At 40.3% G+C, this 15,189-nt stretch overlaps 1 protein-coding gene across 1 annotated transcript in view; it reads right to left on the bottom strand.

The window, feature by feature from the left end:
- The window catches only part of KIAA1549 (KIAA1549 ortholog), a 173,563-nt gene that overhangs the window by 66,178 nt on the left and 92,196 nt on the right, over positions 1 to 15,189 (bottom strand). The window contains exon 10 of the mRNA XM_037836064.1: positions 13,511 to 13,695. Within this exon, the coding sequence (XP_037691992.1) occupies positions 13,511 to 13,695 (185 nt within the window). The remainder of the gene's footprint in view (positions 1 to 13,510; positions 13,696 to 15,189) is intronic.

Raw genomic sequence — 15,189 nt, 5'->3', positions numbered from 1 at the left:
CCTTTCAAGTTGGCTTAGCTAGAGAGACAGGGCCACATCTGAGCAACAAAGAGGCATTCGGGAGGAGGCTCTTAGGCACAACCATAGGGAGGCCTAGCCTCTCCTTTGCAGCAACCGTCTTCCCAAGGGTAAAACCTGTGGTAGAGGGCTCAACCCATCAAACCACCAGTCCCCTATGTCTGTGGTCATGTTAGCAACCATGGAGGTGGGGTAGGCCAATATCCCTGCATTCTCCACAGGCTCCTCAAGGGGGCACTGCATCTTTTTTTTTTCCTTGTTTTTTTTTTTTAACTTTCCCTTCTTTTTTAAATCAACTGTATGAAAAAAAAGTTAAAAAGAAAACAAACATACAATAAAAGAACATTTTAAAGAGACCATAACAAGGGAGTAAGAAAAAGACAACTAACCTAAGATAACTGCTTAACTTCCAACATGTTCCTACTTTACCCCAAGAAAGTTACCTAATATAGCAACATTTCTGTGAACTTGCTCCTACTATATCCATCAGAAATTAACAGACCATAGTCATTCCTGGGCATCCCCAGAACGTTAAATAGCTTATCTGTTCTTCTTGGATTATTGTTCCCCCTTCCTTAATTGCTCTCTATTGCTAGTTCCCCTACATTCTACATTATAAGCCATTTGTTTTATATTTTTCAAAGTTCACATTAGTGGTAGCATATAATATTTCTCTTTTTGTGCCTGGCTTATTTCGCTCAGCATTATGTCTTCAAGGTTCATCCATGTTGTCATATGTTTGACGAGATCGTTCCTTCTTACTGCCGCATAGTATTCCATCGTGTGTATATACCACATTTTATTTATCCACTCATCTGTTGAAGGACATTTGGGTTGTTTCCATCTCTTGGCAATTGTGAATAATGCTGCTATGAACATTGGCATGCAGATATCTGTTCGTGTCACTGCTTTCCGATCTTCCGGGTATATACCGAGAAGTGGAATCGCTGGGTCGAATGGTAACTCTATATCTAGTTTTCTAAGGAACTGCCAGACTGACTTCCAGAGTGGCTGAATCATTATACAGTCCCACCAACAGTGAATAAGAGTCCCAATTTCTCCACATCCCCTCCAGCATTTGTAGTTTCCTGTTTGTTTAATGGCAGCCATTCTAACCGGTGTTAGATGGTATCTCATTGTGGTCTTAATTTGCATCTCTCTAATAGCTAGTGAAGCTGAACATTTTTTCATGTGTTTCTTGGCCATTTGTATTTCCTCTTCAGAGAACTGTCTTTTCATATCTTTTGCCCATTTTATAATTGGGCCGACTGTACTATTGTCATTGAGTTGTAGGATTTCTTTCTATATGCAAGATATCAGTCTTTTGTCAGATACATGGTTTCCAAAAATTTTTTCCCATTGAGTTGGCTGCCTCTTTACCTTTTTGAGAAATTCCTTTGAGGTGCAGAAACTTCTAAGCTTGAGGAGTTCCCATTTATCTATTTTCTCTTTTGTTGCTTGTGCTTTGGGTGTAAAGTCTAGGAAGTGGCCACCTAATACAAGGTCTTGAAGATGTTTTCCTACATTATCTTCTAGGAGTTTTATGGTACTTTCTTTTATATTGAGATCTTTGGTCCATTTTGAGTTAATTTTTGTGTAGGGGGTGAGGTAGGGGTCCTCTTTCATTCTTTTGGATATGGATATCCAACTCTCCCAGCCCCATTTGTTGAAAAGAACATTATGACTCAGTTCAGTGACTTTGGGGGCCTTATCAAAGATCAGTCGGCCATAGATCTGAGGGTCTATCTCCGAATTCTCAATTCGATTCCATTGATCTATATGTCTATCTTTGTGCCAGTACCATGCTGTTTTGGCAACTGTGGCTTTATAATAAGCTTCAAAGTCAGGGAGTGTAAGTCCTCCCACTTCGTTTTTCTCTTTTAGAGTGTCTTTAGCAATTCGAGGCATCTTCCCTTTCCAAATAAATTTGATAACTAGCTTTTCCAAGTCTGCAAAGTAGGTTGTTGGAATTTTGATTGGGATTGCATTGAATCTGTAGATGAGTTTGGGTAGAATTGACATCTTAATGACATTTAGTCTTCCTATCCATGAACATGGAATATTTCTCCATCTTTTAAGGTCCCCTTCTATTTCTTTTAGTAGAGTTATGTAGTTTTCTTTGTATAGGTCTTTTACATCTTTGGTTAAGTTTATTCCTAGGTACTTGATTTTTTTAGTTGCTATTGAAAATGGTATCTTTTTCTTGAGTGTCTCTTCAGTTTGTTCATTTCTAGCATATAGAAACATTACTGACTTATGTGCATTAACCTTGTATCCCGCTACTTTGCTAAATTTGTTTATTAGCTCTAGTAGCTGTATCGTCGATTTCTCAGGGTTTTCTAGATATAAGATCATATCATCTGCAAACAATGACAGTTTTACTTCTTCTTTTCCAACTTGGATGCCTTTTATTTCTTTGTCTTGCCGGATTGCCCTGGCTAGCACTTCCAGCACAATGTTGAATAACAGTGGTGACAGCGGGCATCCTTGTCTTGTTCCTGATCTTAGAGGGAAGGCTTTCAGTCTCTCTCCATTGAGCACTATGCTAGCTGTGGGTTTTTCATATATGCTCTTTATCATGTTGAGGAAGTTTCCTTCAATTCCTACCTTTTGAAGTGTTTTTATCAAAAAGGGATGTTGGATTTTGTCAAATGCTTTTTCAGCATCTATTGAGATGATCAATTGATTTTTCCCTTTTGACTTGTTAATGTGTTGTAATACATTGATCGATTTTCTTATGTTGAACCATCCTTGCATGCCTGGAATGAACCCCACTTGGTCATGGTGTATGATTTTTTTAATGTGTCTTTGGATTCGATTTGCAAGTATTTTGTTGAGGATTTTTGCATCTATATTCATTAGGGAGATTGGCCGGTAGTTTTCCTTTTTTGTAACATCTTTGCCTGGTTTTGGTATTAGATTGATGTTAGCTTCATAAAATGAGTTAGGTAGTGTTCCATTTTCTTCAATGTTTTGAAAGAGTTTGAGTAAGATTGGTGTCAGTTCTTTCTGGAAAGTTTGGTAGAATTCCCCTGTGAAGCCATCTGGCCCTGGGCATTTATTTGTGGGAAGATTTTTGATGACTGATTGGATCTCTTTGCTTGTGATGGGTTGGTTGAGGTCTTCTATTTCTTCTCTGGTCAGTCTAGGTTGTTCATATGTTTCCAGGAAATTGTCCATTTCCTCTACATTCTCCAGTTTGTTGCCATACAGTTGTTCATAGTATCCTCTTATAATTTTTTTAATTTCTTCAGGATCTGCAGTTATGTCACCTTTTTCATTCATTATTTTGTTTATATGGGTCTTCTCTCTTTTTGATTTTGTCAGTCTAGCTAGGGGCTTGTCAATCTTGTTGATCTTCTCAAAGAACCAACTTTTGGTGATATTTATCCTCTCTATTGTTTTTTTGTTCTCTATGTCATTTATTTCTGCTTTAATCCTTGTTATTTCTTTTCTTCTACTTGGTTTAGGATTGGTTTGCTGTTCATTTTCTAGCTTCTTCAGTTGATCCATTAGTTCTTTGATTTTGGCTCTTTCTTCCTTTTTAATATATGCGTTTAGTGCTATAAATTTCCCCCTGAGCACTGCTTTTGCTGCATCCCATAGGTTTTGGTATGTTGTGTTCTCATTTTCATTCGTCTCTATATATTTAGCAATTTCTCTTGCTATTTCTTCTTTAACCCACTGATTGTTTAGGAGTGTGTTGTTTAACCTCCAGGTATTTGTGAATTTTCTAAGTCTCTGATGGTTATTGACTTCTAATTGTATTCCATTGTGGTCAGAGAATGTGCTTTGAATAATTTCAATCTTTTTAAATTTATTGAGGCTTGTTTTATGTCCCAGCATATGATCTATTCTGGAGAAAGTTCCATGAGCACTAGAAAAGTATGTGTATCCTGGTGATTTGGGATGTAATGTCCTGTATATGTCTGTTAAATCTAATTCATTTATCAGATTGTTTAGGTTTTCAATTTCCTTATTGGTCTTCTGTCTGGTTGATCTATCTATAAGAGAGAGTGATGTGTTGAAGTCTCCCACAATTATTGTGGAAACATCAATTGCTTCCTTTAGTTTTGCCAGTGTTTCTCTCATGTATTTTGTGGCACCTTGGTTGGGTGCATAGACATTTACGATTGTTATTTCTTCTTGCTGAATTGCCCCTTTTATTAGTACGTAGTGGCCTTCTTTGTCTCTCAAAACATCCCTGCATTTGAAGTCTATTTTATCTGAGATTAATATTGCTACACCTGCTTTCTTTTGGCTGTAGCTTGCATGAAATATTTTTTTCCATCCTTTCACTTTCAGTTTCTTTGTGTCCCTGTGTCTAAGATGAGTCTCTTGTATGCAACATATTGATGGTTCATTTTTTTTGATCCATTCTGCGAATCTATATCTTTTAATTGGGGACTTTAATCCATTTACATTCAACGTTATAACCGTGAAGGCATTTCTTGAATCAGCCATCTTATCCTTTGGTTTATGTTTGTCATATTTTTCCCCTCTGTCTATTAATATCCTTTATTGTACCCATACCGAATCTCTTTAGTACTGAACCTTTCTCCAAGTCTCTCTGTCCTTTCTTTGTTTCTCTGTCTGTAGGGCTCCCTTGAGTATCTCCAGTAGGGCAGGTCTCTTGTTAGCAAATTCTCTCAGCATTTGTTTGTCTGTGAAAAATTTAAGCTCTCCCTCGAATTTGAAGGAGAGCTTTGCTGGATAAAGTATTCTTGGCTGGAAATTTTTCTTACCCAGAATTTTAAATATATCGTGCCACTGCCTTCTCGCCTCCATGGTGGCTGCTGAGTAGTCACTACTTAGTCTTATGCTGTTTCCTTTGTATGTGGTGAATTGCTTTTCTCTTGCTGCTTTCAGAACTTGCTCCTTCTCTTCTGTGTTTGACAGTGTGATCAGTATATGTCTCGGAGTGGGTTTATTTGGATTTATTCTATTTGGAGTTCGCTGAGCATTTATGATTTGTGTATTTATGTTGTTTTGAAGATTTGGGAAGTTTTCCCCAACAATTTCTTTGAATACTCTTCCTAGACCTTTACCCTTTTCTTCCCCTTCTGGGACACCAATGAGTCTTATATTTGGACGTTTCATATTATCTATCATATCCCTGAGGTCCATTTCGATTTTTTCAATTTTTTTCCCCATTCTTTCTTTTATGCTTTCATTTTCCATTCTGTCATCTTCGAGGTCACTGATTCGTTGTTCAACTTCCTCTAGTCTTGTACTATGAGTGTCCAGAATCTTTTTAATTTGGTCAACAGTTTCTTTAATTTCCATAAGATCATCCATTTTTTTATTTAGTCTTGCAATGTCTTCTTTATGCTCTTCTAGGATCTTCTTGATTTCCTTTATCTCCCGTACTATGGTCTCATTGTTCATCTTTAGTTCTTTGAGTAGCTGCTCTAGGTGCTGTGTCTCTTCTGGTCTTTTGATTTGGGTGCTTGGGCTTGGGTTATCCATATCGTCTGGTTTTTTCATATGCTTTATAATTTTCTGTTGTTTTTGGCCTCGTGGCATTTGCTGAACTTGATAGGGTTCTTTTAGGATTTGTAGACCAATTGAAGTCCTTATCTCTAATTTATCAGATCTACAGCTTCGTGGAGTACACTTTCTCTAACTAACCAGCAGGTGGCGTCCACAAACCACCTGTTCTCCACAAGCCAGTTCTCCCCTGCTTAGCCTTTTTGGTGAGTGGGGGAGTGAGTCTTGTGGGGTCCAATTGGTGTACCAAGTTTGCGTGTGTAGTTGGTGTTGCCTGCCCTGTGTATGGGGCGTGTTTCTGGGCAGTCAGGGAGGGGGGGGTGGCTCTAACAATCAAATCTCCCTGGTGATCCTAGAGTTTTAAAGCTGCTGCAATAGTCTAATCCTTCAGTTCAGTCCTGCCACAGTTTGTCTCTGCCACTGACCCACAAGTCCTTGGTATTGGCGTATGGCTCCTGAGACTTGCAAGTGGGCCCCTCTTCCAGGCCGTGCACCCCGGGTCCTCTGTTGAGGGATGGCTGTGCTATGTCACAGGTGAATGCCGTCCCCCCAGGGCAGTTCTGGGCTGCTGGGCTGTGTAGGGAGGCTCCCAGTCTGCTGAAATGATGGCTGAATGGGGCTTTGTTAATTCACACTGCTCTACCTTCCCAACTCTGGGACAATCAGCTGAGGTTGCAGGGAAGGCTAATGTCCACGCCCAGTTTTGTGGTGTGTGCCTGTTATTTGAAGCACTTCCGTCACACTGGGTTGTCTGGGGCAGTTCTGGGCTATGGGGCTGGCGATGGGCAGGAGTGTTTCCTGTCCACCAGGATGATGGCTATGAGCGGACACCCCCCTTTTCTTGGGAAGTTGTGGTGTTTAGTGAATTTTCTCGGCCACTGGATTATTGCGTTTTGCCTCAGAGCTCTCCTAGTTCTGCTCTTGACTTGACCTGCCCAAATAGCAAGTCTTTGAAGCTTTCTGTATTGGGCTTCTTAGAGTAATTGTTTTAGAAAAAGAAAAAAGGATTAAAAAAAAAAAAAAAAAAAAAAAAAGGGCCCTCCTCAGAGATCTAATGGGTTATTGAAATGCTAAGAGACAAAGCAACCAGGGCCATTAAGGAAAGGTCCACAGGGCAGAGAGATCAGCTTTTCTTTGGGATTTGCATATGCGCCTCAGGGCCCTTCCCCTTTCTATGTTCACCAGAACTCCAAAAATCCTCCGCTTTTATTTTGGAGTTTTTCATGTTGTTTTTTTTCTATGCCTGTCTCCTCTCTGCTGGGCTGGCTGCTCTCAGATTCTCTGGTGTCTGGTCTCAGTCTATCTATGGTTGGAGTTTGAATCAGTAGAATGAGTTTCCGATAAGGGCAGCTACTGCAGTTCTCCCTTCTCCTTCCCGGAGCTGACAGCCCCTCCTCCCCCGGGACTGAGCCTGGCAGGGAGGGGCGCGGGTCCCCTGGCCGCAAAAACTTACAGATTTCGCTGATCTCAGCAGTTCCACGTTTTCATGAGTGTTGTATGAAGTATGCCCAAAGTCAGATTGCTCTGTGGTGTCCAGTCCACGCAGTTCCTGGCTTTCTACCTACTTTCCTGGAGGAGTAACTAAAACATACAGCTCACCAGTCTGCCATCTTGCCCCGCCTCCCTACTCAGCAATTTTTGAGTCCCCAACCCATTTTTTTTTTAAAGGCAGTTTTGTTCACACACCATACATTCTGTCCTAAGTAAACAATCATTGGTTCCCTGTATAGCCACCTATTTATGTATTCAGCACCATTGCCACTATATATATAAGGACATCTCCATTTCTTCCAAAAAGGAGGAAGAGTCAAAGAAGGTAGAGGGACAAAAGAAAAAGAAGAAAGAAAGAAAGAAAGAAAAGACAGCTAGGAAGCAACAAAAGGAAAAATAGCATTAAACTAAAGTAGAATAAACAGTCAGACAACATCACCAATGCCAGGAGTCCCATACCCTTCCCCTATGTCCCTGCCCCCACATGCTTTTAGGTTTGGTATATTGCCTTTGTTATATTAAAGGAAGCATAATACAATGTTTCTGTTAACTACAGTCTCTAGTTTGCATTGATTGTATTTTCCCCCCAATCCCACCCTATTTTTAACACCTTACAATGTTGACATTCATTTGTTCTACCTCATGTAAAAACATATTTGTACCTTTTATTACAATTGTTGAGCACCCTAGGTTTCCGAGTTACACAGTCCCAGTCATTATCTTTCATCTTTCGTTCTGATGTCCCTCATGGTCCTAACCTTCCTCTTTCAACCATGCTAACAGTCATCTTTGTTCAGTATACTTACATTGCTGTGCTACAATCTCCCAAAATTGTTTTCCAAACCTCTCACTCTTGTCTTTTCCTTTCTGTCTGCAGTGCTTCCTTCAGTGTGTCCTGTAGAGCAGGTATCTTGTTCACAAACTCTGTCACTGTCTGTCTGAGAATATTTTAAGCTCTCCCTCATATTTGAAGGACAGTTGTTCCAGATATAGGATTCTTGGTTGGTGGTTTTTCTCTTTCAGTATCTTAAATATATAACTCCACTTCCTTCTTGTCTCCATGGTTTCTACTGAGAAATCCATACATAGTCTTATCAAGCTTCCTTTGTATGTGATGGATCACATGTCTCTTGCTGCTTTCAGGATTCTCTCTTTGATGCATGATAATCTGATTATTAAGTGTCTTGGCATAGGCCTATTCAGATCTATTCTGTTTGGGGTACACTGCGCTTCTTGGATCTGTAATTTTATGTCTTTCTTAAGAGATGGGAAATTTTCATTGATTATTTCCTCTATTATTGCTTCTGCCCCCTTTCCCTTCTCTTCTCCTTCTGGGACACCAATAACATGTACATTCCTGCATTTCATTTTGTCCTTAAGTTCCCAGAGACGTTGCTCATATTTTTCCATTCTTTTCTTTATCTGTTCTTTTGTGTGTAGGCTTTCGGATGCCTTGTTCTCCAGTTCCTGAGTGTTTTCTTCTGCCTCTTGAGATCTGCTGTTGTATGTTTCCATTGTGTCTTTCATCTCTTGTGTTGTGCCTTTCATTTCCATAGATTCTGCCAGTTGTTTTTTCGAACTTTCGATTTCTACCTTATGTACGCCCAGTGTTTTCATTATATTCTTCATCTCTTTTGCCAAACTTCCCTAAACTATTTGCATTGATTTAGTATTAGTTGTTTAAATTCCTGTATCTCAGTTGAAGTGTAAGTTTGTTCCTTTGATTGGGCCATAACTTCATTTTTCTTAGTATAGGTTGTAGTTTTCTGTTGTCTAGGCATCTTGTTTCCTTTGTTACCCCAATCAGGTTTTCCCAGACCAGAACTGGCTCAGGTCTTCGAAGAAGGGAATAGTATCCAGTTTCCCTGAGGGTGTGTCTTAGAACATTGGTACACCCTGTGAGGCCTCAAGTTATTGTGCTTTCCTTCCTAGCAGGTGGCGCCTGTCAGCCTGTAATTCCAGACTAGTATAAGGAGGTGCGGTCCATGGCTGTATTCCCCCAGGCTCTGGTGTCTGGTTCTGAATGGAAGGTGGGTAGTAGAGCTTGGCACCACCTTTTTCTTCTTAGGGAAGATATACTCCCTAGGGAGAGGCCATTTGCATTTGAATATTCTCTCTGCCTGTGCTATCTCCACCCCTGTCTGGGTCACAGCACTGGGAACTGAAAATGGCTGAGGCTTTCTCCACTGAGCCAAAAAAGGGACAGAAAGCCCCCTTCAGGGCCAGTCCACGGCCACCCTCCAGCACTCCAAGGTCAGTCTTCACCCAACACCTCTGTCTGCTTATTGGGGATTCATATCTTGTATTGAGCAGTCCATGTTTGTTGATTAAAACCCCAGTTGGAGCTCAGCTGAGCTTATTCACTTGCTCAGAGAGTGCTGCTCTCTAGCACAGTGAGGCTGTGCTGTTTGGGAGAGAGCTGCTCTCCAGTACCACAAGGCTTTGCAGTTCAGGCCATGGGGGGAGGCGGCTCCCGGCTTGGACCCGCAGTTTTTACTTACAGATTTTATGCTGTGATCTCAGGCATTCCTCCCAATTCAGGTTGGTGTATAATGAGTGGACAGTCACGTTTGTCCCCCTGCAGTTATTCCAAATTATTTGCTAGTTATTCCTGGTTGCTTATTAGTTGTTCCAGGGGGACAAACTAGCCTCCACTCCTCTCTATGCTGCCATCTTCTTCCATCTCCCCTGATGAATTTTAAAATGTGTGGGCCATAAATATAATACAACGCAGAAGGTACAGGACAGAGTAAAGCCCCCAATACTGGGGTTGCCTGATCCCCTGGGAAGGATCAGTTCAGATGACAATAGAAACCACAGAGCAAATCCCAAAAGTATCTGAATAAAACTTTGCAATCATGAACAGCTTGCCATTGTAAGCATTTATTACGTGATTGATATGATTTGTGAAAAATCACCACAATGGCTATGCCGTTCCCATTTAGTAAGTGTGACAACAAGGGAAAGTTATTGCATCTGTTTGTCTTCAGTGAGGCCCACAAGGACTCTGGTAACGCTGTGGTCTGGGAGTTTGGGAGGGCGCTCACCCCAAGATTCTCCTACCCACAGAACAAAGCAGGTCATGGTCAGCCGACTATGGGTGATATGGAACAGCACAACTACTACCAACACTACCGATACAGTGCATCCCTGCAGAGAATTGAAAAGCAACAGCAGGGCTGAGCTGAGTTTGACTGAGACAGAAGAAAAACCCATTTAGCGTCTCTTCAATCTACTGTCCACGCTGTCTCCCAGAGTGACCCAATCATAAGTATATTCACACTGTTCTCCCTGTTGAAAATCCTTCAATGGTTCCCCAGTGCCTATAGTGTAAGTTCAAATCCCTTCCACATCATATAAACCCTTCAGGATCTGGCTCTTGCCTCCCTCTGCTGCCTCAATTTGCCCTTACATACAACTTTGCTCCATCCATCCTTGCCATTCCCTCTGCCCTACTTCACCTGGCTTCATGTCTTCAACCTTTAAGCTTCAGTCCAAGAAGTACTTCCTCTCAGAAGCTTTTCCGTATGCCTACCACCTAGAGTGAGTTGACTGCCCCTCTTCCAAGCTCCCAGGGCATCCTAGACATACTTACATTCTTGTATTTTAACTTTTGTATTGCAGGTCTTTTCCCTTACTAATGCCCTTAAAGGTTGGGATCATATGTTATTTTTGTTTGTACCCTACCTGGTCCTGCCTGGCTCAGAGCAAATGCTCAGTGTTTGGGGAATGCATGTCCAATGGCTGAGGCAGCTCTTCCGGCCACATTGCCAGCCCCAGGAGCAACGGAGGGCGCCAGCCGGTCAGCAGCTAAGGTCCCACACCAGTAACGGGCTGTCCCCATCAGAAGAAACAAGTTCCCACGGGGCCAGCGTCATCTAGCCAATGCCATTTGCATCTTTGAATAGAGCCTTCACAGGATGAGGAAGAGCCAAGCAGGAGTTTTTTTCAGTAGAGTAACAAGTGACAACTTGGGACTACAGATTGAAGAGAATGAGAAAGATACAGGTGTTTTTTTTCCTTTATTATTGGAAATAAGAAAAGACCCTGCCTCAAAACATGACAGAATGACCACTCTTTTGTATCATATTTCAAGACTAATCTACTCCCAGACAATCTGAAGAGGTTTCCTTCTCCTTATAAGGGGAAGGGAGGGTAGATTTTCAGTCAGCAGATTTATGGTTTCCAGATGTTTGCAGCTCTGGGATTTGCTAAAGGATTTTAGAGGGTAGTGGTGATGTAGCATTAGGGGTGGGGCAAGCAGAATGGAGAGAAAGAAAACAGAAATCCAAGCCATCAGGAAAGAGAACTCTTGCAGGCATAGTGGAGGATAGTATTTTTTCAAATTACCTCCAGAAACAGGCTACAGGGACTTCACTAGTGCCATATAACCTCAGAAGCAATGTTTAAGAAGGAGGGTTTTGCTTTTAAATTAAGTGAAGATAATTGTTTTCCTATTATAAATACAGGACAAGATGAATATTGTAGGTTACTATGCCAGCAAAATACAGCCAATCTTCTGAAATGTCAGTGAGGTTTCGCCTTCCCTAATAGTGTCAGAAAACAGTTATTGTCTGGGGTAAATCCTCCATGCAGAAGAGGATTCTAAATACATTGTAGAAATTTATGCACAAATCCTTGTAGCACTTGAAGAAAAAGAGCAACTCAAAGGGCTGGGAGTTCTATTTAAAATCCTGCATATTTGATTTATATGAACATCTGGGACACAAAAATATTTTGGAAGTAAAAGTGGAAGAAGGATGCTTAGGGAATATCCTGTTTCGAACCCAAGAGACGCTGTCCTCTGACAGATGATGGATGAACTTCTACAAGGAAGGTTTATGTTAGGAAATATGGAAAATAAAAGATCAAGATACATAACCTTCTATACTGGTTAAACGTCTCTGTAACAGTACTCTTTCATAGAACAAAAAGTTCCACATCTATTGTTGACTGTATTGCAATGAAATTCATAGTGTGAATTCATTTGGTATATCAAGTACTTTTTTCTCAGACCATTCATTAGTATAACAACAAAACAGTCTTAGCAGATTATATAAATAATAAATGAAGACATTTATTATATAAATATAATACTAGTGTATAAAATATTAAGGCTTCTAATATTCTTCATGAAAATAAACTTACAATTTAGTCAAGATTTTGCAAGTTTTGGTTAATTCATAAGAAATAATAATACCTTTCCTATTAAAATAAATTTAAAAATACTTTTTTTTCATTCAGTAGGTCTAGTTTTATAGTGTGCAGAATTTTTCATACTTAGACAATCAGAGATAAGTTAATAAAATCAAAAGGAAAATAGGGCAAACCTTTGTTACTTGTTCTTTTGCCTCTTGCTTGCTTTCTCTTATCAAACTTTTGGAGTAGAGGGAGTCCTCTAAATTTGTAAGACCCACAGAGGGTATATGTTCCTAAATATAGTAAATGGACCACCACTTTTCATTCCCTCGGTAAACACTCTGACTGCCATGCATGCTGTGCTAAATATTTGTAGCTACCAAGCTCTTCTCTAGTACCCTTGCATGTTTTGTTCACTGGGTGAGCTAGAGTCTGACCAACAGTCAATTTCTTTGCTCTGCAATCTGTATGAAACAATTAAATATTATAGAAACTGTTGAAACCTAACCGTGAAAAGAGAATTGCTGTTTCTATAAAAACTGAATTGAATGCTTTGGAAAGACTCTTGAAAAATGAGCTGCTGAAAAAAAACTGCTGTCAAATTAGGTGTAGGCGAATTAATTCTTAAAAGATCTCAGGAGGAGAGATTGAAAAAATATAGAGAATTTCGCACTCAGGTTGCTTTGCTCTTCTCTAAAGAAACTCAAATTGGAAACTGTAGCTGATATATTATACGTGTTGTTTATTACAAGAAAGACCACAAAGGATTACTCTCAGTAGACCAACACTCAAAGAAAAAAAAATGCTTCAAGGTGCACTGAATGATTGCCAAATGAATAGTCATTCATATATTTATATATTTTAAGTTGAAATAAAATTCTTAATGATTCCCCACCCAATAAGACTTTTTTACTAAGTGGTCTTGATCAAGGTAGATAACTGGGCTTCTGATACGGTGGATAAAAAATAAAGGAACCATCTAGTGAGGCTGAATATGAAAGAAATAGATACACAGAATGGAAAAAAACCTCCCTTAGCTCCTGTTCTCTGAAAATACATGAGTAAAATAGATCAGAGTCCACACAGAGAATGGATGTGATCTCCCAAACAACCCTCCCAAAGAAAAATTATAGTTGAACCCAGAGCTCATATCACTGCTAAACCTTTATACAGCTTCAGAGTCTCTGAATATATTGAATACTACAGAAGAACTGGGGTTTCAGTAAGCAGATGTGAAGGCAAAGGGATACCACCATTAAAGCCAAAAGATTTCCTTAATAGTCCACTACCCGTCTTTCAGAATCAAGAGCCCAACTCATCCTCTCCCTGCCCTGCAGTGTTATGTGAACACGGGGGGCTTTTTGCCTCTTACCTTTTGACGCTGCTGAATGTTGGCCACAGTGTCAGGCTGAAAGTCCAGCTTGTCCGTGCGGCAGAGTTTCCAGTAGAGGATGACTATGATCACCATCACCACCAGTACTGGAATGACCACGCCAACAATGACCCAGAGATTGTTGCTATGGGACTCTGCAGACGGCCTCATCACTCTGTCCACAGCTGTGGACAAGGACAGGGGAGGACAAAGAAGGAAAGTCTTTCAATAATTCCTTTTTAAGCCATTTACCGGACTGCCCTTCTGTGGAATGAAAGTGCCTTCTTTTATGAGAACGTTGGAGAGTCTCTGTCATTATAGAGGTTATAATTTCCTGATGCCTGGAAATGTGACCAGGCAAACCAACAAAGTACAGATTGTTATATCTAGAAATACACAAGGGATCATAACAACATATATGATGTGTCTGAAGGCCCATGGCTAATTTAATGGCAAAGCTAGGCTAAATTCTAGGTCTCCTGAGTTCCAGTTTATTCTACTAGCTCACCCTTAAACTCTCACTGCAGGAACATTTCTATCCCAAAAATTGTTCTGTACAATGTGGTACAAAATTCTCTCTCTTCAAAACTGAAGAGAAAAGCAAGTACTTCTCCAGAATTTAGGTTGACCACTGCAATAAGCATAGCAGGAACACACACTTCCAAATCCCACAAGAGCACACAGTCTGAACCAAGAGTTTTGTGGAAGGAAATCGTTCCCTCCTTCCAGCCCTCCTTGCTCTCTTTCTCTTCCCTTTTTTCCCTCTTTACTTCTCCCTTTCCCTCTTAACCTCTCTCTCCTTCTCCACTACTCTCTCCTCTCTCCCTCTCCACCTCTCTCTCTGTCTTGCTTTCATACATTCACTCAAGAAACGTTTATTGAATGAACCAGAGACAGTTCCAAAGTTGGGACGTATGATGAACAAAGTCCCTCAAGGAGCTTATGTTCTTGTGAGGGGAAGGGAAAATTATCAAGTAAATCAATCGATACATAATTTTATATAGTACTAAGTGCCACATAGAAAACAAAGCAGAGTAATGAGATAGTGCATAGTTATTTTATTTCAGCAATTTAAAAATGACAAAGATGACCCTGAAGTATCTTTAAAAGAAGCTTCACTGTATTAATTTGAAAATCGGAAGTCCTAATCAGCAGGCTATGAACACTGCCTTCATTTCCTCACCTGTGTCTCTCTTTAAACCCTTGAAACACAGCTTTTAATTAAAACTGCTTTATTTTAAGCTCTCAGGTGTCAACTTTCAAATTCCACAAAATTAAATCTTATTCATTTCAAATCTATGTCCTCCATCCCCTGGTGTCGGCCCCCTCACCCTTCACGGCCCCAGACAATTATGTTTCAACTACTTAATTTCTTTCCCCAGCTGTACTCACGCTGTCAAAGGACCCAGCCTCTCTCAAGGCTCAACTACTTTCCTCAAGCAAGTTTTAGTCACCAAGTTCCTGAAACCAAAACATAGCACCCTCTCTTTCCATCCCTCTCATATTTTAAGGCCACCTCCTTTAAAAAGAAGCTTGGCTAGCTTCTTTTGCCTTGCAAGTGGTACCTTACTATTCTTTTAACATGCATTTTGTTACATAAATTTATCATCTTGATACACTTCACTACTTTGCTCATTAATATTGTCATGATTCTAAGCCTTGTCTTTTCAAATACATCT

Source organism: Choloepus didactylus, chromosome 5 (assembly GCF_015220235.1).
Source record: "Choloepus didactylus isolate mChoDid1 chromosome 5, mChoDid1.pri, whole genome shotgun sequence".
Classification (NCBI taxonomy): domain Eukaryota; kingdom Metazoa; phylum Chordata; class Mammalia; order Pilosa; family Megalonychidae; genus Choloepus; species Choloepus didactylus.
This window is presented reverse-complemented; position numbering and strand designations above follow the sequence as displayed.